General features: G+C 40.1%; 2 protein-coding genes across 7 annotated transcripts in view; one reads left to right on the forward strand and one right to left on the reverse strand.

Annotated features, from left to right (window-relative positions):
• Positions 1-1,590: 1,590 nt before the first annotated feature.
• LOC129763665 (lipase 1-like) lies at positions 1,591-2,940 on the forward strand. The gene is made up of 3 exons (XM_055762913.1): positions 1,591-1,695; positions 1,763-2,464; positions 2,530-2,940. Exons 1-3 carry the CDS (start codon positions 1,591-1,593, stop codon positions 2,938-2,940), a joined length of 1,218 nt encoding a protein of 405 aa, XP_055618888.1.
• A 31-nt stretch (positions 2,941-2,971) lies between these two features.
• Positions 2,972-25,126, reverse strand: part of LOC129763418 (uncharacterized) — a 151,902-nt gene continuing 129,747 nt past the window's right edge. The window contains exons 4-12 of one of the 6 annotated variants that reach the window (XM_055762474.1): positions 19,434-19,710; positions 18,878-19,258; positions 11,449-11,625; positions 11,165-11,392; positions 10,713-10,757; positions 10,338-10,641; positions 3,701-3,929; positions 3,263-3,641; positions 2,972-3,208 (exon numbers count right to left, since the gene is read on the reverse strand). In XM_055762474.1, the coding sequence (XP_055618449.1) occupies positions 3,148-3,208; positions 3,263-3,641; positions 3,701-3,929; positions 10,338-10,641; positions 10,713-10,757; positions 11,165-11,392; positions 11,449-11,625; positions 18,878-19,258; positions 19,434-19,710 (2,081 nt within the window). In that variant the 3' untranslated portion in view covers positions 2,972-3,147. Of the gene's footprint in view, positions 3,209-3,262; positions 3,642-3,700; positions 3,930-9,558; positions 9,944-10,337; positions 10,642-10,712; positions 10,995-11,164; positions 11,393-11,448; positions 11,626-18,877; positions 19,259-19,433; positions 19,711-25,126 lie in introns of those variants that run through there. The other 5 variants (XM_055762473.1, XM_055762472.1, XM_055762476.1 and 2 more) reach the window with 5 other exon arrangements.

The following is a 25,126-nucleotide window of genomic DNA, read 5'->3' on the forward strand; positions in this document are numbered from 1 at the left end:
GATACTCATTTTTGTGGACAACTGTTCGCTATAATTCCATAGCACTCATAGAGGCGAATGAACTGCACAGTTTAAAGCCTCTTAAATCTTCGTTTTTAAGAGGCTAACTAACTAACAGAGCACTCAAACTTCTCGTTCTTAAGTTGATTGATCGAGCGTTTATTGCCACTTGGTTGTGCCTATCATAACGGACAGGAAAATGCAACCGAGCAAATTTTAGCTCGCATGATTAAAGTACTGCGAAACTCCACAAAACGAACAAGCAAACGTTTGCATTCATTGATATGACACCGCGCGCAATGAAAACGTGGGTAGCCATGAACTTGTAAAACATAAACAAAACAAATTCTCTTTTTTCGCTTGCTCTTCCGAATGTTTCTCGCTCTCTCAACCGACACAGAGCAGACTTTACGCCGCGTGCCGCAGCAACCGCAACATTGTAACGCTTTGTAACGAAATATTTCCACACCAGAGATACGGCCAGAGCGAACAGACGGTACTTACCTACTCTTGATCCTTTTCGTTCTTGTGCTGTGAGGAAACTTCTGCGGTTCGTTCTCGGGGATCGCGGCACACTTGATGGTGCTAAATCGTTTGCAATGACAGAGGGAAAACTGTACATAGTTGTGATTTTCTCGCCGCCATGGTTCACTGACATTGGAAACAAATCGATGTCAAATGATTGAGTGGAACATTTGGTCGGTGTTAAGCTAGACCGGACCATGTGATATTTAAATGATTTCGAGAAAAACGAGTTCGAAGTTTGGTGCTATAAGGGTTTATCATTGAGCGTTTAAAACAATTTCGATTAGTTATTCCTGCAGTACGCGTGATTTTCCAAATCTGATAAATGTGGAATGTAGCTTACAAAAGGTTTTACCTATTGCAATAAATAACTCGAAATTTTTAATTTTACGACTTGGTCCGCTCTGACTTAACACCGACACATTTCAGACACTTCTTCTGACTGTATCATTCTCAGTCGTTTAGCGGTATATCACTCCAAATATACACTGATTGCGGGTGCGAGAAAAACACCATGGTAACCTCAATTAGCTATCAAATTATTCAATCCATCATCAGACTTGAAAGTGAAAGTTCAAGGAGCATCACCCATCTCAGGGAGATAGCCGGGCGCGAGTGGTCGAACATGCGCTCTCGCACACGTGGTGTTAACGTTGGCGCTGACCGCGCACCCATGTCACGTATCGTACATACTTACCAATGCTACCGCTACCGTAGAAGCTCCAGCATCTCGTGCTACACTAATGACACGTTTGATTTCGACAGAGCGGGCTCGAAATCACACGCCAGAAATCGCATTGTTCTTGCGTCGACAAACTGGCAACTGGCACCGGCAATTAGTACTCGATAAAAGTTTGCATCACTGCTGGGGGATCCGATTTGGCCGGTGACTGCAGTTCTGCACTCACCACGCCGTGCAGCAAAGCACGGCGGTTTGTCCCCTCCTACCCACATCGAAGCCATGATTGCGGTAGGAGAGACCCAGAATGTCCAATTAAGAACAGATCTTGGGAACTCGTCAGCTATCAGTTGATCGACGGTCACGGTGTAGTACGGTTCAAGAAAATGGCGATTCTTTGGGTTGTTTTTCTGGCTTCTGGTGTGTTGGCTTGGGGAGGTAATCAGTCGAGACCCTTTCTCGTGGATGAAGAAGACGCCCTGATGACGGTGGTGAGTTTACGACGTTCAGTGACAGTTCGATCTTTGGAGTGCTAAGCAATGTTTCCATTATCGATAGCCTCAGCTGATTCGGAAGTATGGCTACGAAGTGGAGGAGCATCAAGTTAGAACCGAGGATGGTTATCTGCTTGGGATGTTTAGGATACCCACAAGAAGTACGCCACGGAAGCAACCAGTGTTCATGATGCATTCTTTGTTCAGTTCTTGTGCGGATTGGGTGTTGATTGGACCCAAACATGGATTGGCTTACCTACTAGCGGAGCGGGGTTACGATATCTGGATTGGAAACGCTCGCGGTACTCGTTACTCGAGAAAACACGAGCGGATCAGTGTTAATGATCCACAGTTCTGGGATTTCACGTTCCACGAAATAGGCTTCTACGATGTTCCGGCGCTTGTTGACTACGTGTTGGAGAGAACGCGCGCCCGGAAGGTGCACTACATTGGTTTCTCGCAGGGGGCAATGACTGTGTTCATAGCGTTTAGTCAGCGTCCAGAAGTCAACGAGAAGATCGTCCAGGTTCAGGCGTTATCCCCGGCCGTGTACATGAACCGCTCCCAGAGCTCTGTCATCCGGCTGCTGGTGTCGGCCGCGCATAAAATCGCAGAGGCACTCACCGCCATCGGAAAGTACGAAATACTTCCCCACTGGGAAAAACAGTATTACTTTTTCCAGCGGTTATGTCCTGCCCCAGCACAACTCCTTTGTCGGTTGCTGATATACAACGTGGTTGGAGCGAATCCGGAACAGTTGGATGTGGTGAGTTGATAAGAATGTGTTCCAAAACGTGTTTATAACATGTTGTTTCGGTTTTGTGACGATAGAAAATGTTGCGGATATTTTTGGGGCACTTTCCGGCTGGAGCTTCGCGAAAGCAAATTCTCCATTACGCGCAGATCATTCGCGATGGGATCTTCCGACAGTATGATTATGGTGATCCGGTTGCGAACCGACAAGCGTACGGAAGCAGTGTGGTTCCGCTGTACAATCTGTCGCGTGCGGTGGCTCCTGTGAGGACCTACTTCGGATACAACGATAATGTGATTAACTATCTGAATGTGCTTCAACTGAACAGGGAGCTACCGAATCTGGTCGGGAGCTATCCGGTGTCCGACAAGCGGTTCAGCCATATCGATTTTATACTGGCAAATAATGTGCGAGAGGTGCTCTACGCGGAAGTAGTTAAGAATGTGGGAATAGCCGAACGGGAATTCGTTTTAAGTCTAGAAACATAAGCACACATAGACAATCTCTGTAACGTTGCCCTGAAAATTAATTTTACGTTTATTTGTAAACTTGTTGTGTTTTATCAAATGGATAATATCATTATACCGCTTTACATCACATGGATGATTGTTGTACTATTCCTACTTACTGAATTAGTACTAATAACACAAAAATTTGTTATTCTAACTAGTTCCCCGTTGCACCAACCGGCAAATCTAATCCCGGTTAGTAAGGGATGCCTTCAGCGATTCGTACGACGACTTGGTGGATTCCAACCTAAAAATTTACACTCAACAGTCACTGATTGACCGATTGACCGTGTGAACTCACCTTAACGCGAGCAGAGGCTTCAACGCACTGCGAATGTTTCCATACACATTGGGATTGTTGGCCTCCTGAACGCGTAAAATACTGCTAGCGGCGTCCAGTGGACGGGTAAACAGCCGCGAAGGTCGTGCCGGGAACTCATTCGCACTGGCAAAATCTTCCAGTGTGCGCTCGCGGATGTACAGCAATGGTCGAATTATCCGCACGTCCGTCAAATGGGCGCTCGGTCCAACGGCCTGTATCGCGTTCAGTTTACCTTTGTTCAGCAGGGACACCAGAAAACGATCCGCCAGTTTGTCCAGCGTGTTGGCCATCGCCAGCACGTTGTATCCCTTGTGGTACGCGAACCCAGCCAGCTTCTCTTGGAGGTTTTCCACCGATTCTGGAGAGCGGGAAAATAAACATAATCAAGCTTTCGTTTCGACAATCTTTCGTACCAACCTTTACGTTCGTAAAAGAACTCGACACCAAGCTCGCGCAAATACAGCATAAGAGCCCGGGGATCAACGCCACAATCGCCGAAGCAGACGGTGGCAAGCTGGACGTTGCTGAGATTTCGTGCGCGAACGAATTGCCGCAGCAAATGGAGCAGACTCAGTGAGGAGCTGGATCCCGACAGGCAGACCATGATTCGATCCCCGTCCTTGATCATATCGAAGTCGTCGAGGGCCTGCAAGGGAGTGTTCAGAGATGTTAGGAATATGGTACGCCCGGATAGAGATATTGTAGGGTGTATGAGACGATGTTACCTTGGGAAGCGATGATGGCACTTGATGGAAGTAGATTTCTAGATGACCTTCAAGCGTGATATTGATGTTCCGTCTTGCAAGAGTTTGTGGGTTAGTATGTTCAGAATTGATGTATGTAAGAATTCGTTATGATGTCCACTGGATGTATAGTATTTACATCTATTCAAAAGTCATTGGCTCTAAAAATAGACTACGCTCTCGAAAATTCAAATTTCTACGTACCGAACTGATTCATTGAATCATTCTGAACAATCTAAATCGCAGCATACAAAGAGTGTTAGATCAATTTTTAGTCAAAAAACAAGTCAAGTCCAATGAGTATGAAACTTCCGGTTAATCGATTTCGAGTAGCCAGGAATTTCGCTCAACTCCTGCTTTAAAATTTTGAACAGAGAACTGGCTCTCGCTTCCAACCTCAGTTTACCCAAAGGTCAGTTTTACGAATGTTGTTATGTTCGAAGGGTTCAGCAGTATGACTGACAAAAAAGCGATCGTGCTCGATTCGGATCCTAAATCATTGCTCAGCTCTATTTCCACGAACTGACGGGAAAAAGATGCTGCTTTAGTTCGCATTCCGTGTTTACGTACTTGAATGTAACATATTTCCAACGAAATACAGGACGAAAAGTTGGGCACGAGAATTGATTCCTCGGGTCGGAGACCTTCATTCAATTAGTTTCTACGTCTCTTTTTAATGAAGACCAAGGCCAAAAGGACAAATTGGACATTGAGAACAACATGAGATTGTGGCAAACGCAGTTTCGTTTTACGAAAATAGATATCCCAAATGCGTAGAATGAGTTGTTGCCTCATCTGGTCGGAGTTGAAAATCAGGACATCTGTCACAGCTACGATTATAACCAAACCATTATCATTTTTTTGAGGTATAAATAAATAATAATACGTTGAATGTGATTTGCACTTCAAGGAACCAAATTACTTAAATTAATTAATTCAACTTTTATTTTATAAAGCTTGTCGCAATCAAATGCTTTTTAAAAGGTTTTATTTAGCTTGCCCTGTAATCTGTTTGTATGTTTGTAACGTGTTTGTCTGTAGCGCTGACCCACATTAATAGAAATTTGATCACCTTCCTGTTGACCAATTGCTCTGAAATTTGGAACACACCTTTATATATGTAGCCATTATGAAACTGCGTATTTCATGATCTTGAAATCCAAGATGGCGGCCGCTACAAAATGGCGGATCACATATTTTCTCAAAACCTCATTAATATGGGTTTTCCAAAACCCCATCAATATGGGTATCAAATGAAAGGGCTTGACTAGTAGAATACGGATATTTAAGAAAAATGCAAATCCAAGATGGCGGCCGCTACAAAATGGCGGACTAAATATTTTCTCAAAACCTCATTAATATAAAAAAAAATTAATATGGGTATCAAATAAAAGGCTTGACTATTAGAACAACGTTATTCATGAAAAATGCAAATCTATGATGGCTGCCACTATCAAATGGCGGGCTGCATATTTTCTCAAAACCCGATTAATATGGGTATCATATGAAAGGACTTGAAAAGTAGATCACAGTAGATCATGAAAAATCCAAATCCAAGATGGCCGCAATCACAAAATAGCAAATTACTTTATTTAACGGTTTTATTCAGCTTGAATTGCTCGTATGTATGTTTGTATGTCTGAAGGGTTGTCTCACATTAATAGAAATTTGACCAATAGGAACTGACCGAATTTATAAAATACCTTTGTCTCTGCTGCCATTTTGAAACTGCTTATCTTGAAAAATGCAATTTGGCCGCCGCTACAAAATAGCTGATTCCATATCATCTCAAAAAAAAAAAGGTTTGTTTAGATATGTGTATCAAACGAATGAACTTGACTTGGAGAACACACTGGTCCTGATTCTCGAATACACTACGAATACACTTCACGGTGGAAACGGAATGAAACGTGTTCGCGATGACAACGGTACGGTGTCGACATCTGGATGCGAGATTAGTTTCCCACTAAATTTATCATTATAATATCAAATTATCTTCAGATGAAATTTTTGTATGAGATTATTATATCACATGAAGAAAACAAAGTTTTCCACCCACATTGAATACCAGTTTGATACGATGAAATTAATTTTCATTGATGATTTTTTATTTGAAAAGTGCTCATTCTGCCTGAAAACTCATCATTATTTTCGACAGTTCACTAACTCGTAAAACGTAGTTCAATGGCGTGCCGTTTATTTCGTTTCCACCGTGAAGTGTATTCCAGAATCAGGCCCACTATGTATTTTCTGCAATCCACTCAATATAGGTATCAAATGAATTGATTTGACTGATAGAATACAGCACAATGGTTTTATTGTAGAGAAATATTCTAATGAAACAGATAATGTACTAAAAACTAGAAAATAAAATAAGTAGAAAAACATTTTAAGTTAAACGGTTTAATTGTGATTAAACATAATAATGTACTAAAAGCTAGAAAATAATTAGGCAAGTAGCAGTTAGCAGTTATCACACCTCTTCTTCATTATTCTAGGGCATTGATGAGACTAAAATAAAATCGTGGGGCACGTTGGATTTCCATTATCTACAATTAGCGACTTCATCATATGTCCCACGATTTTATTTTAGTCTTATAAATGCCCTAGACTAATGAAGGAGAGGTGTGATAACTGCAAACTCAAAATTTTCGAAGATTATCAATGACACTGGTTCAATCGGCTCTTGAAACCATCGTGAATATACAAAGCCCAAACTTTCTTACCATATACTGACGACATTTAATGGTTGAACTGAATCTAAATATAAATAAAATGAATAATCGCCACCGAAACTTGCTTTTCAGTGCGTAAAATAAACAAACACCATTGCTTTTGTGGATCTGAGCTCTAATGTAGATGTCACATGAGCTGATTTAGCTTTGTATAAATTCGTCAATTCACTACAAACCTACTAGAAACTCATATTGCAAAATTTAAAATCATCATCACTTTCACCGCAGCGCTGCCTATGTGTAGATTTGTACGTTAGATCGCCAATTGAATTGACGAATTTACGTTAGATTTACAACCAGATGGCGCAGCGAGTAAAGTGATGATGTTTTGTTTTTTTTATATGAAATTCGTTTAAATTTGTTAGAAAAACACGAATTTTCCTTCAAATTTCCCGTATTCAAGTATTCTTTCAATGCTGAAAATGGTAGAAAATCATCATTTTACAATGTAGTATGTATATTACGAGGAATGGCTTGTTATAAGTATTGTAACTTTAAATTTTTTCAACTAAGTCGATGATGAGTAGCGTGCTTTGCGCTAAATATACCGCAAATTCTTCTCGTATCGGCCCCTACATAATCAATGATATCAGTCAACTTGAGATGATATCGATTTCATTGCAATTACCCATATTATCAATAACCGGTATGCATCATCAAACTTAAAATTTTTGAAGATTATCTATGACTTTGATCAAATGGCGTGTTGAAACCATCCTAAACATACAAAACTCCAACTTTCTTACCATATACTGACGACATTTAATGGCTGAAATGAATCTAAATTGAAATAAAATGAATAATCGCCACCGAAACTTGCTTTTCAGTGCGTAAAATAAACAAACACCCTCACTTTTGTGGTTCTGAGCTCTAACGTAGATGTCGCATGAGCTGATTCAGCTTTGCGTAAATTCGTCAATAACATTGGGCCTGATTCTCGGATTCACTTCGAATACACTTCACGGTGGAAACAGAATTGACGAATTTACGCAAAGCTGAATCAGCTCATGCGACATCTACGTTAGAGCTCAGAACCACAAAAGTGAGGGTGTTTGTTTATTTTACGCACTGAAAAGCAAGTTTCGGTGGCGATTATTTATTTTATTTCAATTTAGATTAATTTCAGCCATTGAATGTCGTCAGTATATGGTAAGAAAGTTGGAGTTTTGTATATTTACGATGGTTTCAACACGCGATTTGACGAAAGTCATAGATAATCTTCGAAAATTTTAAGTTTGGTAATGCATACCGGTTTTTGATACTGTGGATAATTGCGATGAAATCGATATCATATCAAATTGGCTGATATCATTGATTATATACGGGCCGATACGAGAAGGATTTGCAGTATTTTTAGCACAAAACACCCTATTCATCGTTTACTTAGTTGAAAAAAATTAAAGTTACAATATTTATATCCTCGTAATATACATAGCACATTGTAAAATGATGATTTTCTAACCTTTTCAGCGTGGAAAGAATACATGAAACCGGGAAATTTGAAGATAAATTCTGATTTTTCTAGAAAATTTGAACGAATTTCATGCCAAAAAACAAAACATCCTCATTTTACTCGCTGCGCCATCTGGTTGTAAATCCAACGTAAATTCGTCAATTGACGATCTAACGTACAAATCTACATCTAGGCGGCGCTGCAGTGAAAGAGATGATGGTTTTAAATTTTGCCATGTGAGCTTATGGAAGGTTTGTAGTTCTTTCCGTAAATTACAATGTTATAATCATAAAAGATTATTTGATTGCGATGAGTTTGTAAGAAATTTAATTCTGCGCAATTTTATATACAGCATGTTATTTATTTACTTCTTTCAGTAGTGAAAACTATAAAAATGTTGACAATGGTTGAATTAAAGAAGGAAATTCGAGAGCACAATCAAACACAAGTAGAAAAATGCACGATTCCTGCATGTGAGAACTACCTTGGAAAGCCCGGAAGTAAAATATACTTGATTTGTTTTTGAGTTTTAGGTTACATTAGCATCATTTTCTTAGTTCAAAAATAAAATCCAGATGTCTCACCGATCGTTTACGTTTTGCGTTAGATCGCCAATACATGAAGGTAAGTTATTTTGGATCATTTTCAAACATGTTTAGGGTGTATATTAAACCAACGTTGAACCGACGGCTTATACTGCCCGTTTGATAATTGTTTACGCATTTTTACTGCGTAATATGTACGAATTAGTCCGGCAAAAAATAACTAACAATTGGTAGTATTTACCAAAAATCGTCACATTTTTTTTTATTCGGGATCTCTTTCTTCGAGTGGTGTAATTCGCACATCAGCCACAGATAGCGCAACGTTCGGAACGAAGCGAAATGGTGTGTAGAAAGCGAGATAGCACTCACTCGAACGGGAGTGGTGGCGACCTCTGCCTTTCAAGGCAACACGTTCGGTACGGTTCGAAGCTCACACAGCCTCTGCCTCTTGAAATGAATGAAGGCGCAAATTAGACTGTCCACGGAAATCGTGGTCTTTTTTTATAATTTTGGCGGTGCATACTTCATCTTAAGGAAGCAATAAAGATTTAGCGGATGTACAGCAGATGCTCTATTTTGGGATCCATGAATAGCATTTTCGCTTTGCGTAAATAGTTGTCAAACGGAATCCTGAACGGACGATATTCTATCGTATTCTGTGAAATGGACATTGTTCCACTCAAGCGTGTAAATAATTAAAATTAACAAAAAATCCCCAAAGAAATTCCCTAAATTTTGCAAGTAAATTTTGCCAATTAAAAAGCCCCAATGCCATTGGACATACAATAGAAACACCGACTTTCAAACTCTTAATGATTTATTCTTGTTTATGACACATGTTCCTCGTTTGCGTATTTTCCACGGTTGAATGTAGTCTCTAAACACACGCGTACAAAACCAAAAAAAGATAACAATATCGACAAATAGGGTTGATTTTTCTTCCAATAAACTTTGTAACAGGATTACTCCTCTTCATATCGAATAACAAGAGTACGTCATATTTAAAATACCGACGCCTACAAACACACGGGGAGATACATATAAATAACTGTTGGTTGGTTCGTATATTAAAACACCTAATAACACATGGGGATTCTGGAAGAACCTCGCTCGGTTGCTTCCGTTCCGTTCGCTTCGATACCAGTTTTTCAAACTGTGAACCATTCTGCCACTATGTGAAACATCTTTTTGTTTGCATACGACGGATAGAAAAAAAATAAAGAAAGATAAGCGATTATAAGCCTCCATTTGGTCGCAAATTCATAAGCTTTTGGTTCGTTTGTAACGATAAAAACGCCACTCTAGGAACTGCTGTTAGTAGGGCTGCTCCGGGCACCTTTGGTGTGTATGTGTTACAAAATGGTTATATGATCCACAAGCAGGTTTATATCCATTTTGTTCAATGGCAGTTAGTGCATCAGCAGCATGCGAACAGAAATGATGAAAAGACGTGACTCGGTTAGCCGTTGCGGTTAGTTGCGAGCGAGAACGAACAAAGAATCGTGCTGTGAAACCTCAAGTTATCGCAAAAAGAAAACGGGTCAAGCAAACAAGCGCGCACAAGCTTTAATCATTAACCTCGGCTGCCTGTTTCCAGACTTCTTTGGGCAGGTTGCGCCATTTTGCGCCGCCCTCTGGACTCGAGTCTGGGTCCTGCTGCTCTTGTGAGGGTGAACTTTTCAGCACGTTCTGCTGCCGGGTGAGTTGGCCGATCTTCGGTGGGACCAACTCCACCTCCGGTGTAGCTGGAAGACGAACGTGAAGCTCGTGGTGGTGGTGGGATGTGGATTCTCCGCCGGTGGACTCGGACTGCACGCGCCTCTGGGGTGCTTCCGCTGCTGGCCGAAGGTCGCCCTCGAGCCGGGCGGATATGGTGCGGTTTCTGATCAAGAATAGAAATAATTGTCCGCGTTTAAAAGAGTTCGATACGAGGGATGTTTCGTCGATGCTAACCTGTCCGTGGTGGCGCCACCACCTCGGAGTCTCTCCTCCTGTTCGCTGAAACACATATTGATACCTGAGTCTTGGGATGACATCGAAGACTTGAGATCAATGCTTTTAGCGACAGCTCCGGTATAGGGGAAGCCAGGTGCGGAATGCTCCGGACTAGGAGCTGTGAGTGTTGTCGAAGTGGATGAATTTGGCCGGGGAAATGACTCCGAGCGGTGCTTGTTAATATCGGTGGAGAGTGGCCGGCATACGGGCACGGTATCGCTGAATCGTTGCTTGGTCAAGCTACGATATGGAAGCACGTATACACGTGCGCATACACACACACATATATGTCGAGAAGCCAGAAGAAATAAATGGGAAAATTTGGAATTGAGTTAGTAGTGCACTAGCCTGAAGGGAATGCTGAATGATTGTGAGAGATGTTGGTGAGGGTGAAGTGCTCGAATTATTACAATTTGAATCCGCCGGCAGCGCCACTGGCATTGTTGGCCTTCAGAATGTCGGGCGGAGAGTTTTTACGCGAACCCAAGCAACCGTCCGGCGAAATGATTTCATCCACGGCATTCACAACGTCTCGGATTTCGGACTTCACATCGTTCATCATGCCCTTGCTGAATTCCCTCAGATAGTCGACAACATCGCTGGTAGAAATCGAGTCACGCTTGTTGTCATTGCTGTAACTGTAAGATAAATTGTTAGATAGAGTACTGATGGGGATTTCACCGCAACCACTGACCTGATGTTGCCCAGAGAATTAAACGCTGCACCGCTCATGTCTAAACTGTCGGTGCTTTCGAGGACGTCTTCCACTTTGGAAATGACCTCTCGGATTTCCGACTTAATTTCAGTGGCCAACTCTTTGGTTACCTCCTTCACATAAGCATGAATATCCTCCACGCTTTCGCTGCAGCTGCTGGAAATTGATAGGATACAATCAGTTCTAGTGCTTCCAAACAATTGATACACGTCACACAGAGGGGTTTAACATAAGCGATACGGATGCGAAAAGCGCCTAGGAGAGATTAGGTACAAGTAATCAAGCGACAGAACTATTTTAGACGCTGATGAGTGTTTAAAAGGTCGGTCGAGTAATTGAATACGTGGATGGTGTGGGTCTAGATCAGCGATACTCAACCTGCGGTTCGTGGGCTCTTCTGGTGTTACTTTTTTTGAGACTATTTTGTATGTGTAACCAGGGTTCAACACTTGCGAAGACGAAATATGAAAATCAACCTTTGCTTCGAGTAGGACTACTTCAACATTCGTCGTCGACATGACTAGTTCTCCAGCCATCCTCGCTTTCAACGCTCGTCAATTCATTTCTAGTCAATTAAATTCTAGCAAATGGTTATACTAATTGACGTGATGAATAAATACGAATTGTGCGTCTTAATTCAACCTGACTTCAATCCGCCACTACTACTCCACCCTGACATGTACCTCGTTGCCCGCGTACACAATCTTATTTTAACGTCCATATTAAGGGAAACGAAAAATTTATTTCTGAACCAAAAAATATTTCTGATGATCAAAATCCGAAAATAAATCCCCTGATATTCCCTGATTCTCCTGTAAAATTTCCAGATGTAGACTAGTAGTAAATTTTGTATTAGTTCTGTAGTCGTAGTTTTCCTTCTCTTCTGTAGGGGCATTGTACCACTGCGACCATTAGTTTGATCTATTGTAGTGCACTCCAGTTTGCTATGTATGCAGTGTCAGTTTGCTCCATCACTCAGGGCATAAGTGATAGTCGCAACAGGACTTTGCATATCCCCTCACGAAGGTATGACTTCCTTTATGAAGTTCTCTACCATTTTTGGTTCAGCAGACCAGATCTCGTTAGGCATATAAATGCCCTTTCCGAGAATCCGCAGTCTTCGCTGAATTGGTGTACTACATTGACACAGTAAATGTTCCGAAGTTTCAGCTTCTAGAATTGCATAAACGACAGTTAACATCTGCCAGTTTTCCGATTTTTTTAAGGTGATACCTGCTCGGACAGTGTCCGGTCAATAGACCGGTTAATGTACTCAAATCTGCCTTATTCAAGCTGAGTAGGTTGCGTGTTGTGCTCCCTTGGCCGAGTGGTTAGCGTCATAACTAACATGCCGGGTGTTCGGGTTCGATTCCCGTTCTGGTCGGGGGAATTTTTCGTCAAAGAAATTTCCTCCGACTTGCACTGTGATCACGCGTATTCCTAGAGCTTGCCACTCAGAATGCATTCAAGGCATGTTATTTGGCATAGAAATCTCAACTAAGTACTAATAAAAATGACGCAAGTAATACTACGTTGAGACGGCGATGTTCCTCTAGGAACGTTAGTGCCATTGAAGAAGAAGAAGAAGAAGGTTGCGTGTTATTTTGTTACAAGGTGTAATGAATGATTTGGATTGTCTTGGTGTTGATAGAGCCCTCCAGTTGGCTTCAATCATTGACATTTCCCAGGTTTTGAGCTCAGATTTCATGCATGATGTAGATAATCCACAAAATGGCTCAGGCCCGACGATTTTAGTTGAAGATCCTAATCTTGCTAAGAGGTCGGATTTTTCATTACCTTCTATACCGCAGTGACCAGGTACCCAGTATAAATTAACTTCGTTAGTAGCAGCTAGTTGGTTTGAGGATAGAATACATTCCGAAACTGGCTTCGACTGACATGTGTATGCTTTTACTGCATTAAGAGCTGCTTGGCTATCTGAGAAGGTACAGATATTGGCATACTTGTATTTTCTAGCCCAGTGATCTTCAACCGGTGGGGCATTCCCCCCTGATGGGGAATTTGATCATTAAAAGGGTGTAATTTTGCAAGCGAATATTGCTCATTTACTTCTCTTTTAAGATGGCAATGATTAGCAAAAATTACCACAAAAACTTTTTGGATACGCTAAAATTTGCGACCCTCGGTAAACATTTCCAAATCTGAAATGTAATGTTCAATTGAACAACTTCGCAATGTTTGAAAGACTTTCATCAGTCAATGATGATGGAACAGATCACGAAAAAGTACAGAAGATCGTAGAAAAGGAATTTGTACGGCATTTATCAAGACTTTTTACAACAAGTTAAACTTAAAGCAAAAAAGCGAAAAAAGGTTGGAAACCACTATTCTAGCCAAACAAATATTTGTACATGTTAGAATAGCTTGTATTTCTGCTTGAAAAACTGTAGGCCACTGTCCCATTGGAATTGATAAGTCGATTCCTGGTCCAGTAATCCCAGCTCCCGTAGATTTATAAATTTTAGATCCATCGGTATAAAACACGAGTGATCCTGGACGAGTTTTGGGACCACCTTCTGCTCATTCGTTGCGATTGAATTCAATCACTTTGAATGGAACACTGAAGTTAGTCTTTGTTTCCATCCAGTCTTCATTCATGCTTACTGTAGTGTTCAGTGGAAAATCTTTTTAGGATTTGTAAATGCCTTGTGAGATCTCCTTCTAGAAAATGTTTTATACACCCAAACTAGCGTTGGCTAAAAACATTTCATCTTTGACAGAAATGATGCAACATGTGCTAAAAATTAACCTAAGAGCGCCTTTTTCCGCTTCAAGTTGCACATATTGGTGCAAGGGTACACCCAAAGTTAATTTTTAACACATGTTATGGCATCCCAAGTTATTACATTAAATGAGCTGAAAAATAACAGAAAATGTTCTACTCCCCAATACATGTATATCATTTATATAATATACATGCTAGAGCCAATATGAGCGAGCGAAACAGGAGACACATTGAAATGAAAGCATATGAAAGCTTTTCGTACAGTTTGCCAAATACATGGCCCAGACAGAGAAAGATATATTTTCGTTCATGTTCTTCTTTATTCTCTTAGAAAACACTTTCCAACTTCATTTTATGATGAGGTGTAATATTATCACGCTTCTATATAACAGCGCTAGCAGCTATATGGATAGCGTGGTCGTGTGAAATAGCTTTGCATTCCAGCCGGCCTTGGTTCGATCCCCATTGACGTCGTATGGACTTTTTGTTTTGGCACAATCCCAAATGAAATGAGAAAAGAAAGAGATGTCTGCTCGCATACATACAAACCATTTCTAAGCTTTTAAAAAAAGGTCATTATTTGCGCATTTCCAGCACACGAAATGGCATCATTTCTGCCAAAGATGAAATGTTTTCTGCCAACGCTAGTTTGGGTGTATATCGTAAAATTTCCATCTATTCTTGGATGAACCGTGTAAAGTATGCAATCCGAAGCTACTCAAATTCAAAACATTCTCTTCTCCAATTCGAAAGTCCAGTTCCAACTCACTTAAATGACCAATTTACTATGATGCCGTTTGTTCAAATATATAATCCCCAGGTCTTCTTAAAAAGTTGTAAGTTGATCTCTGATGCTTGAGAACGTCCCAAGAACATTGAAGTAATTTATAATGGCCACCACCTTCTCTTCTTCATCCTAAAATTTGATATTCTGATACATCCGCAGCCTCTTTGTAGTCTTGTTCAAAGACTCGTCGAAACCAACGACAAAGCGTAGGGCCCTATTATAGAAATCGAGTCGATAAGAATTTTGTTTTTTGGCTCTATTCTACTGTTGAGCAACTCCATGCCAAATTGACCGGCCGCTAACCCGACCTTCTCCCATTTTGTTTGGAACGTGGTATTTATTATGGAAACTACCCTCAATCACAATTTTCGTTGTTATATGACCAATTTCAAACACGGCTGATTTTTTCGAAGGGCGTATTCAAAATCATTGATCTTTCATTGAAAAAATCAAAATCCAGATGTCTGATCGAAATATGATGTTTGACATAGTTGTTGGAAAATCAATGAACTATTTAGGAAAAATATCATTCAAAATACACTGTTAAAAAATCTCAAAAATTGAATTTAATATTAAAAACTTTTATATCTCCACCTTCGATATTTTTTAGTATGGTTTCATTGCAAAACACTTCTAATTTAACAAAGTTTCACGTAGAGTGGTGCCGAGTCTCACTCACCAAAATGAAGATATAAATTTTTGTAATTGCAATACTTACCATTTAAGAAAAGTAACATCAAATAGAATCATGAAATGAAAAACGATATATAACATTTTGTCCTAGGACTAACCGTTCTTGAAATGTAACTATTAAATTCAATTTTTCAGTAACATTTTTAACAGCGTATTTGAAATGTTATTTTTCCAAAATAGTTTATTCATTTTCCAACAACTTTTTCGAATATGATATTTCAATCAGACATCTGGATTTTGATTTACGATTTTTTTAAAGAAAAATCGATAATTTCAGCCGCAATCAAAATTGGTCATATGACAATGAAAATTATGATTTTAGGTAGTTTCCATCATAAGTACCAAGCTTAAAAAAAATGGAGAGGGCCCGGTCAAATTTTGCTGTTTTTTGGTCGATTTGGCGTGGAATTGCTCTATTATAGATACCGAGGCAATCAATAGCATCGACCTTAGCTCTGTCGAAGCTATCCGTTCAGTGAGGCCGGAAAAGCACTCGCCGTACTTCCTTGAGAGAATACGAGAAATTTTGAGTGCTTTATCCAGACGCTGTTATGTCATTACCTTTGTCTGGGTCCCTTCACATTGCTCAATTCCGGGTAATGAGAGGGCTGACTCATTGGCAAAGGTAGGTGCAATTGAAGGCGATATTTATCAGCGTCAAATCGCCTTCAATGAATTTTATTCTTTAGTCCGCAAAAATACCATCGCTAACTGGCAACGCAAGTGGAATGAAGATGAATTGGGCCGGTGGCTTCACTCGATTATCGCTAAGGTTAGCCTCAAACCGTGGTTCAAAAGTCTGGAATTGAGTCGGGACTTTATTCGTACCTTCTCCCGACTCATGTCCAATCACTGTTCGTTAGATGCACTACTCTTTCGTTTCAATCTTGCCAGCAGCAATCTCTGCGTTTGTGGCCAAGGTTATCACGACATCGAGCACGTTGTTTGGTCGTGCGAGGTGTATCTGGTCGCCAGATCGAATTTAGAAAACTCCCTTCGGGCCCGAGGAAGACAGCCCAATGTGCCGGTGAGAGATGTGTTGGCTCGGTTAGACCATATATATGTTTTCCTTAAAGCTATCGATCTTCGTGTGTGATTGTCCCTACATCCTTATACCCTCCTTTCCTTCCTTTGCGGGTAATTCGTCCCCTTGCTATAAATAGTAGAATAAGTTGAAATGTAAATACACTATAGATATACGAATAGATTTATGAAATAAGTGTTCATCAACATTGTTACTATTTCCTTATATCCCATCCTTCTCCTTAAAATATGTCACCCTCCTAAACTCGAGTACACCGCGAGTAATCGGTTTTCCACCTTACTAACCATAGATGTAAGAAAATTGTTTATATATATAGTTTTAAAATTATATTTAAGAATTCGGCTCCTTTAAACTTAAGTAACTGAGCCTGTAAAAATAAACGAATTAATAAAAAAAATCGACCGTGTGAAAGCTATCGGTACAATAGTCGGAATTTTTCGATTCGCTTGGGAAACATTTCAAAAACGCCTAAATATATGCAATCGCAACACATGAAATTCGAGCTCGGTAAAGGATTATCTCGATTTACAAAATACGGGATCTTTGTCGGTGTGATAGTGATAGTGATTGTATCGATTTCTCGATTGGATTCATATAATAAGGCCCATAGTTTGCAACATTTTTATCGAGCTCAGATTCAGAATACGGGGCAAGGTCCAACAATAGTTTACAACATGAATTTATTGATAGTTTTCGAAAAAGAATAACAAGGGAAGGGAATTGATTGAAGTTAAACTGCAGGTACTGATTGCATAAGTATGTGACCAATTGCAACACAACCTGGAGGTGTCTGGTTCTAACTCTTGATGTGAATATGGAACAGTAAGTGAATCCTGGCTAGTGTCAACCAACCATGACGAAATCCTCGGATCGTGCAGCCAAATGCGTTGGAGAATGTTTTTTTCCTGCCATTACCTATCTACATTGCCATACTTAATACTGCTATGCTCCTATGTTACATATATTAGTAATATTTTCTGTAACATAAAAATTTTAAAAAAATTAGAGAATTGCCAAAACAATTTTTCAAAATCATAATTAAAATTCTAATCACTGCAATAGTTGAAATTCTAATTGGCAGAGTTACATTTTTTCCAGATTGCTGACAAAATTCCCTGACATTCCCTGATTTTCCCCGACATTCTCTGATTTTCAAGGTTTTTCCAAGTAGTCGGCACCCTGCCACCATTAATGTACGGCTCCATAGTTTACCCACCGTGAACTCAAACATCGATACATGTATACATGATACATGAGAGAGAGAGGAAAACAATTTCAGTCTGGGGAGAGTCACTTCAATATGCCGTGAAGTCCATTTGACGGTGAAGCAACTGGTACGGATTGTTTGTTCCACCTTTTTAACTCGTTAATTATAATTCCTGTTATCTATATGAACAGACAGTTTTTTTTTAACTAATGCTATTTTCTTATATCTGGCCATTCAGAAAGTCAGACAAATGAGAAATCGTACAAAAACCGGTTTGTCTGTATAGTTATTTTGAAAATTTCGATGCATTCTAAAATCACATTCGAAGAAATCAAAAGCGAATTGAAAAGAATTTAGGAGTGTGTTGAAATTTATTGATTTAATAGTTAAGTTTTGCATTCGCATCTTGTCTTAATAAAAGGCCAAATTGGAAAACCTCGCCTCGTCGCTGTCATTTGGTCGCTAGCAGGATGACTGATGAATCGTGAACGAATTTGACTTTTTCCGATCGTTCAAATCTTTTTCGTAAACTCAAGCATTGTTTCCGGGTTAAAAGCGGAGCACATTTCAAGCCGAATGTGAAGAAGGTATTTTTCAGTGGCGAGAGCTGTGTTCTGGAGGTGAAAATTTGTTCCGCTGTGCCTCTCACTCAGTGAAAGCATTTTCTTATCGCCCTTGTCAGTGTCATCAAATGTTCGTACTAAATAGTTTCTTTCTCGACTTTTTCTATAATGTTTGTTTCTTGTCCTTTATAATTTCGTAGTCCTGTTTTCATAATACGTTCGTGTCTTGGAACTTTTTGACGGGCGTGACACCATGACTGGCACGTGTTTGTGGCCCCTCTAAAAAAAAAGGTTGAGCACCACTGGTCTAGATGGATAAAAATTGAAACAAAAAGTCATCCACAGCAAGAACGAGATGATCGCGAACCTTCCTCTGAGCAGCGGCCTTAGGTTGGGAAGGTTTGGTGCGGACGAAGAGCCGACAGAAGCTGCCGCAGCAGTAGTTCCGGCGGGCTCAACGACAAGATCTGTTTGGCTGCTACAGGAACAGGAGCGTCGCTTCGATTTTGCCTCCAGCGCGGGTGGTGATCGATTTCCGAAGCTGGGTTTTCCGCAGCTCTGGTCTTGGCTCGCCGCTTGCGATTGACGATGATGATGTTGAGCCAATCCTAGGCTGTGACGCGTTTGAGGACCAAAGACGTCTAGACCACCTCCGCTACCGCTACCACTAACGCTGCTTGTGACGCTGCTAATCACCGGACTTCTTGCCTTCGCCGTACCATTCGTCGGCGAACCCCAGCTATTGCATCTGCAGGTAGGTTAGCAACCCAATTAAACGAGGAATTGAATTTTATCTATTCAGTTTCACTAGTGTCAACATTAGAAAGGTATTGCTTCGCTTGCTAGGGGGGAAGTATTTAGTTACAGACATACAAAAGAAGGAACCTCAGTCACCACCACCACAAGCTCGGGTCATCACTTACCTATTTCGGCTGGGGCTGTTCTCGAGCGCGATCAGATGGTTCACCTGTGGGGGACTGTAATTGGTCACTTCACCGCCGAGGGAGAAACGAACAATCGGCGGCGAGGAAGTTGGGGTCGGTGTCGGACTGTGCGATTGCTGTGGTGAACCGGAAAGTTGTCTTCGGATGGACACTTGTAGCGGAGATGCCGGAAGACTGCGACTCTTGAATCTCTTAATATCCAACGCTGAAAGACTATGATGCCGATGGATCATCTGCAGTGAGGGGTTCTCTGGAACTATACAATTCAAATTTGATTTGACGTTTTTTTTTTGATGATCTACAAACTACAGTACTCATTCGGTAACTGAACCAGAAAGGAAGCTCAGTTATCAACATTCGCTTTCTAACTGGACCGGCATGTAAAACGTCAAATATAATCGAGGGGAACTTTAATGACTTTTTCGATTCGCGTTGATTGTAAAATTGGATATACAAAAGGTTTCCACTAGAAGTTTTGCATTGAGTGCGAGAATAATACATGTACAGGATAACGAGGGGTAAAACGCACTCCCTTGGAAAATATTGGAAAATAAAAATTGGCAGGATGCGTCGATGCTTATAACTTCATTTCTCATCGTGAATAATACTGAATATATGTTAGCACAGAAAACCTCATATAGCTTCAAAATATAGCAATGTTTAAAGAACTGCATGATTTCATGCAACTTTGGCTGCTTTTTCCATAAGACTTTTGAAGCATTATAAAAATAATTTATGTTATGTAAACTTCAATACGTTCTCAAATGTTACCAAAGCTATCGACTGAGTTTGGATAAACAAATGTTAAAAGTTAAGTTCTTATATGAAAATGCGATTTTTTCAACCAAGTCTACAACGAAGCATTGTTGTCACAGATTTATCCGGAAAGGTAAAGTTTTTTTTTGTTTTTTGCGGTACAGATTCATACGGTAAAGATCACAGATTTTCGTCATAAAGTACAGATTGGTACAGATTTTTTCGGCGGGTGAATTTTTTTTTGTTCAGTTTTATTACATGAATCTCTAGGGATGCTAGAAATGAAACAAGAAACAACACAAAACACATCTGTGAAGCTGTGAAGTAATTTACAAGATCTGGAGGAGGTATTCCGTAAAAGTAAAATTGCTCCGGAAGGAAGCCACATTTTCAGAAAACGAACATGTGTAGGATTGGCAGACATAAATTGGATGTCTAAAAAGAATTGTCGGTTCGCTTGGAAGCCTTGTTTCAAATGTACTCACTATGTTTCACTCTTCGGCAAACGTCGAGCGATTTTTTTTTATATAATCAAAATAGGAATATTATATGCAATTCTAAGGTGCAATAATTTGATTGAACATCGTGGCGACATCTCGATATATTTTTTTTAAATGATAGTATGTAATTTAAATTTGGAATGACTCTGTATAAGCACGATCAAACACAAGATTGATTCGAGGCTTGCGAATGATATGTACATTTACAATAAATGTAGACTTTGTAGCAAGTAAATGTACATATAAAGTTTAAAAGTAAATATCATATTTTGTAGTGAATTCATGAGTATTTTTTCATGCGAATATAACAATATTTTCTCTTCAACAAATGTTTCCGATGGTACAGATTTTTGCTACAGAATTTTCAAGAAAAAATACAGACGAAAATGGTTTTTACCCCTTCTGGTACAGATGAAAATGTGGCAACACTGCTACAAAGACCTAGTTCACTGTCAGTGTTACCGAATAACATAGACATTTGCTGTAATAAATTTGTGCATACAATCATTTTCTCATACACGTTCTTGTATTATGTAAGAAAAGTGAAACGAGCCAAATTATTACAATGTTTCGCATTACTAAAATCCATCCAATAACCCAAACATTAGACTCGCAATGAAAACTCATACTTATAGAGACCAAAAGTCTGCCAGCACTTCAATATACAGCGGCACGTATTAGGACATTTGTAAACAAAAAAACATTGGAATGAAAATTCCTCGGAGTCACTGGTTCGACAAGAATTTTCGAAAATTGGCGATCTAATGGCGGGTTTACACTAGGGAGAGCTATAGCTATAGATGGATTTATTCACCTGAAAATAGGTGTAAACGGGTGAGAATAAATATGATACACTTATTCGAGGTATATATAACTTGAATAAATTCAACATATGTAAACGCTTGTGAATTTCTCACTGGTGAGAAATCACTAAAGTTGGATGCAGTTCTACTTCAGGTGAATAAATTCACCGAAGATATGAATATATTCATTATAGAAGTTCACGCTAGTGTAAACGGTTGATGCGATTTCTATAAATCTCATCATATTTCTTCATATGAATATATCACTAGTCTAAACCCACCCTAACGTACAAATCTACACCTAGGCGACGCTGCGATGAAATTGATGATGGTTTTAAATTTTGCAATGTGAGCTTATGGAAGGTTTGTAGTTCTTTCCATAAATTACAATGTTATAATAATAAAAGATTATTTGACTGCGATGAGTTTGGAAGAAATTTAATTCTGCGCAATTTTATATATAACATGTTATTTGTTTACCTCTTTCAGTAGTGAAAACAGTATAAAGGGAGTGTCACATCAAATTGCATCACGGAAAAAACGCTGTAGAAATTCGCCCAGTAGACCGATCCTTTTGAAAATTTTAGACAGTAAAATAAAAACTATTAAACAACTTTTGGCATTTTCTTTTTATTCATACTTCGAGCCCAAGCCCGTATGCTTGCACCTTCCTCTTTACCCCGTCCATAAGGTTCTGTACGTCAGGTTGTAGTTTTTTTTAACAGAAATCCATTTTCTCTTGAAGTCAGCCCCCGATTTGACAACTTTTGGGTTCTTCCGGAGGGCCTGCTTCATAATCGCCCAATATTTCTCTATTGGGCGAAGCTCCGGCGCGTTGGGCGGGTTCATTTCCTTTGGCACGAAGGTGACCCCGTTGGCTTCGTACCACTCCAACACGTCCTTTAAATAGTGGCACGAAGCGAGATCCGGCCAGAAGATGGTCGGGCCCTCGTGCTGCTTCAATAGTGGTAGTAAGCGCTACTGTAGGCACTCCTTAAGGTAAACCTGCCCGTTTACCGTGCCGGTCATCACGAAGGGGGTGCTCCGCTTTCCGCAAGAGCAGATCGCTTGCCACACCATGTACTTTTTGGCAAACTTGGATAGTTTCTGCTTGCGAATCTCCTCCGGAACGCTGAATTTGTCCTCTGCGGAGAAGAACAACAGGCCCGGCAGCTGACGAAAGTCCGCTTTGACGTTGGTTTCATCGTCCATTACCAGGCAATGCGGCTTCATCAGCATTTCGGTGTACAGCTTCCGGGCTCGCGTCTTCCCCACCATGTTTTGCCTTTCGTCGCGGTTAGGAGCCTTCTGCACCTTGTATGTACGCAGGCCCTCCCGCTGCTTAGTCCGCTGGACGAATGAACTTGACAAATTCAGCTTATTGGCGACATCCCGGACCGAACTTCTCGGATCACGTCTAAACTGCTTAACTACGCGCTTGTGATCTTTTTCACTGACGGAGCATCCATTTTTGCCGTTCTTCACCTTCCGGGCGATGGTTAGGTTCTCGAAGTATCGTTTTAGTACTCTGCTGACCGTGGATTGGACGATTCCCAGCATCTTACCGATGTCCCGATGTGACAACTCCGGATTCTCGAAATGAGTGCGCAGGATTAACTCACGACGCTCTTTTTCGTTCGACGACATTTTTCCAAATTTACGAAAAATTGACAGTGAAGCATGGCCAACGTGATCTATACACTCTTATCTGATTATAAGCGAAAGCTGAAGATATAATTCCTAAAAATTAAATTTCTACAGCGTTTTTTCCGTGATGCAATTTGATGTGACACACCTTTTAAATATTGACAATGGTTGAATTAAACAAGGAAATTCGAGAGCACAATCAAAAACAAGTAGAAAAATGCATGATTCCTGCATGTGAGAACTAACTTGGAAAGTCCGGAAGTAAAATATACGTGATTTGTTTTTGAGTTTTATGTTAGATTATCATCATTTTCATAGTTCAAAAACAAAATCCAGATGTCTCACCGATCGTTTACGTTTTGCGTTACATCGCCAATTCTCTTGGACTTATTTTGCCGACGTCAAAGTTCCCGGTGATGATGTATGTGAATGCTACCATAAGATTTCCATGAAGGGATATTTGACATTTCATTCCTTTACGTTGACTTCACGGTGACGGGACGTTGTATGTGTAGCGCACTTTATCCGAAGCTTTGTATATACAGCGAATCAAGATTTAACCTAAAGATATGCTTCGAGGTCGTTTGACATTTCAACCCATTGTTCTGGTGAGTTTTGGACACCATACAGTTCATCTTACCCCATCTTTTTTAGAATTGCACTATAATTCTCATTTTTTTATATTTTATATTGTTTTCCCTATTCGTAATCTTTTGAATAATCTTTTAGTACGGGCATCCTGCAACCCCACCGTGATTTTTGTTGACATATAACAGTTCGACTGAAAACTTTATAAGGTAACATAGTAAAACTATTTTTTTTTTGCAAAATTCAATTTTATTATTCAACATAATTGTCTTCGAGGGCGATACAGCGATTATAGCGATATTGCAACTTTTCGATGACATTTTTATAGTACTCTTTCGGTTTTCCCCCAAAATAGGCATGAGTTTCGATAATCACCGGATAACGTTTGTCAAGCCATGCTTTGGTTTGCACTGTATTTTTTGACGTAGGACTACGTCTAACCTTTTAATATAGGGGCCCATTTCAATATTTCGGTGTGGAAAAGGTTCAGTTTTTGAACGCTAATACCTCCTTAATTAATGAACGGATTTTGGTTCCAAATACACACATTGATAGGAAATATCCTCAGCAATTGTTTATATGCTACACGTTACGGTTTTTCAGCTCATATAAAGTTCAAATTTATGAAAAATTGGAAGAAAGAATTCCCTACTTTCCCATACATTTTGTCTGCGCTCCCGCAGCAAACAGCTGTTCATTACAAGCAACCACGGGTACGGGTGAAACGTATGGATAAGGTGAAGGAGGGAGACAAAAGAGATTATAAATAAATATAGGCGGTCGCTACAACGTTAACTATATGGCCATATAAAGTGAGCGATGATGGGGCTTGGCCACATTCTATCATCGGACGCCAAGCAGGAAAGACGCTATCTTGAAATTGATTTTCAGCATAAGAGATATCGCTGCATTTGCCGGTGATGTATGCGGTGCGATACCGCAAGAGTGAGAGACAGGAGTTTCAATGGGATGTGGAGCAGGAGAGCCTATCGAAGTGTATTAAAAGCGGTGGAAGCGTCGCGCCTGGTGAATGAGTGGTTAATCGCGCTCGATTTGATAGAATGCTGGAGTTTTTAAACGGTTTTATTTAGCTGTGACATATTTGTATGTTTGTATATATCATGTCTATGGCGCTGTACCACATTAATTGAAATTTGACGCCTTTCCTGTTGATCGGTTGATTTGAAATTTGGAACACACCTTTATCTCTGCAGTCATTATAAAACTTCGTGTTTCATGATCTTGGAAATCCAAGATGGCGGCCGATACAAAATGGCGGATTACATATTTTCTCAAAGCCCCATCAATATGGGTATCAAATGAAAGGGATTGACTAGTAGAACACAGTTATTTATGAAAAATGCAAATCCAAAATAGA

This window comes from Toxorhynchites rutilus, chromosome 1, assembly GCF_029784135.1.
Source record: "Toxorhynchites rutilus septentrionalis strain SRP chromosome 1, ASM2978413v1, whole genome shotgun sequence".
In the NCBI taxonomy this organism is placed as follows: domain Eukaryota; kingdom Metazoa; phylum Arthropoda; class Insecta; order Diptera; family Culicidae; genus Toxorhynchites; species Toxorhynchites rutilus.

Coding starts and splice junctions, on each gene's coding strand:
- LOC129763665 (XM_055762913.1), top strand. CDS start 1,591: ATGGCGATTCTTTGGGTTGTTTTTCTGGCTTCTGGTGTGTTGGCTTGG. Junction 1,696..1,762: donor AAGACGCCCTGATGACGGTG/GTGAGTTTACGA, acceptor CATTATCGATAG/CCTCAGCTGATTCGGAAGTA. Junction 2,465..2,529: donor ATCCGGAACAGTTGGATGTG/GTGAGTTGATAA, acceptor TTGTGACGATAG/AAAATGTTGCGGATATTTTT.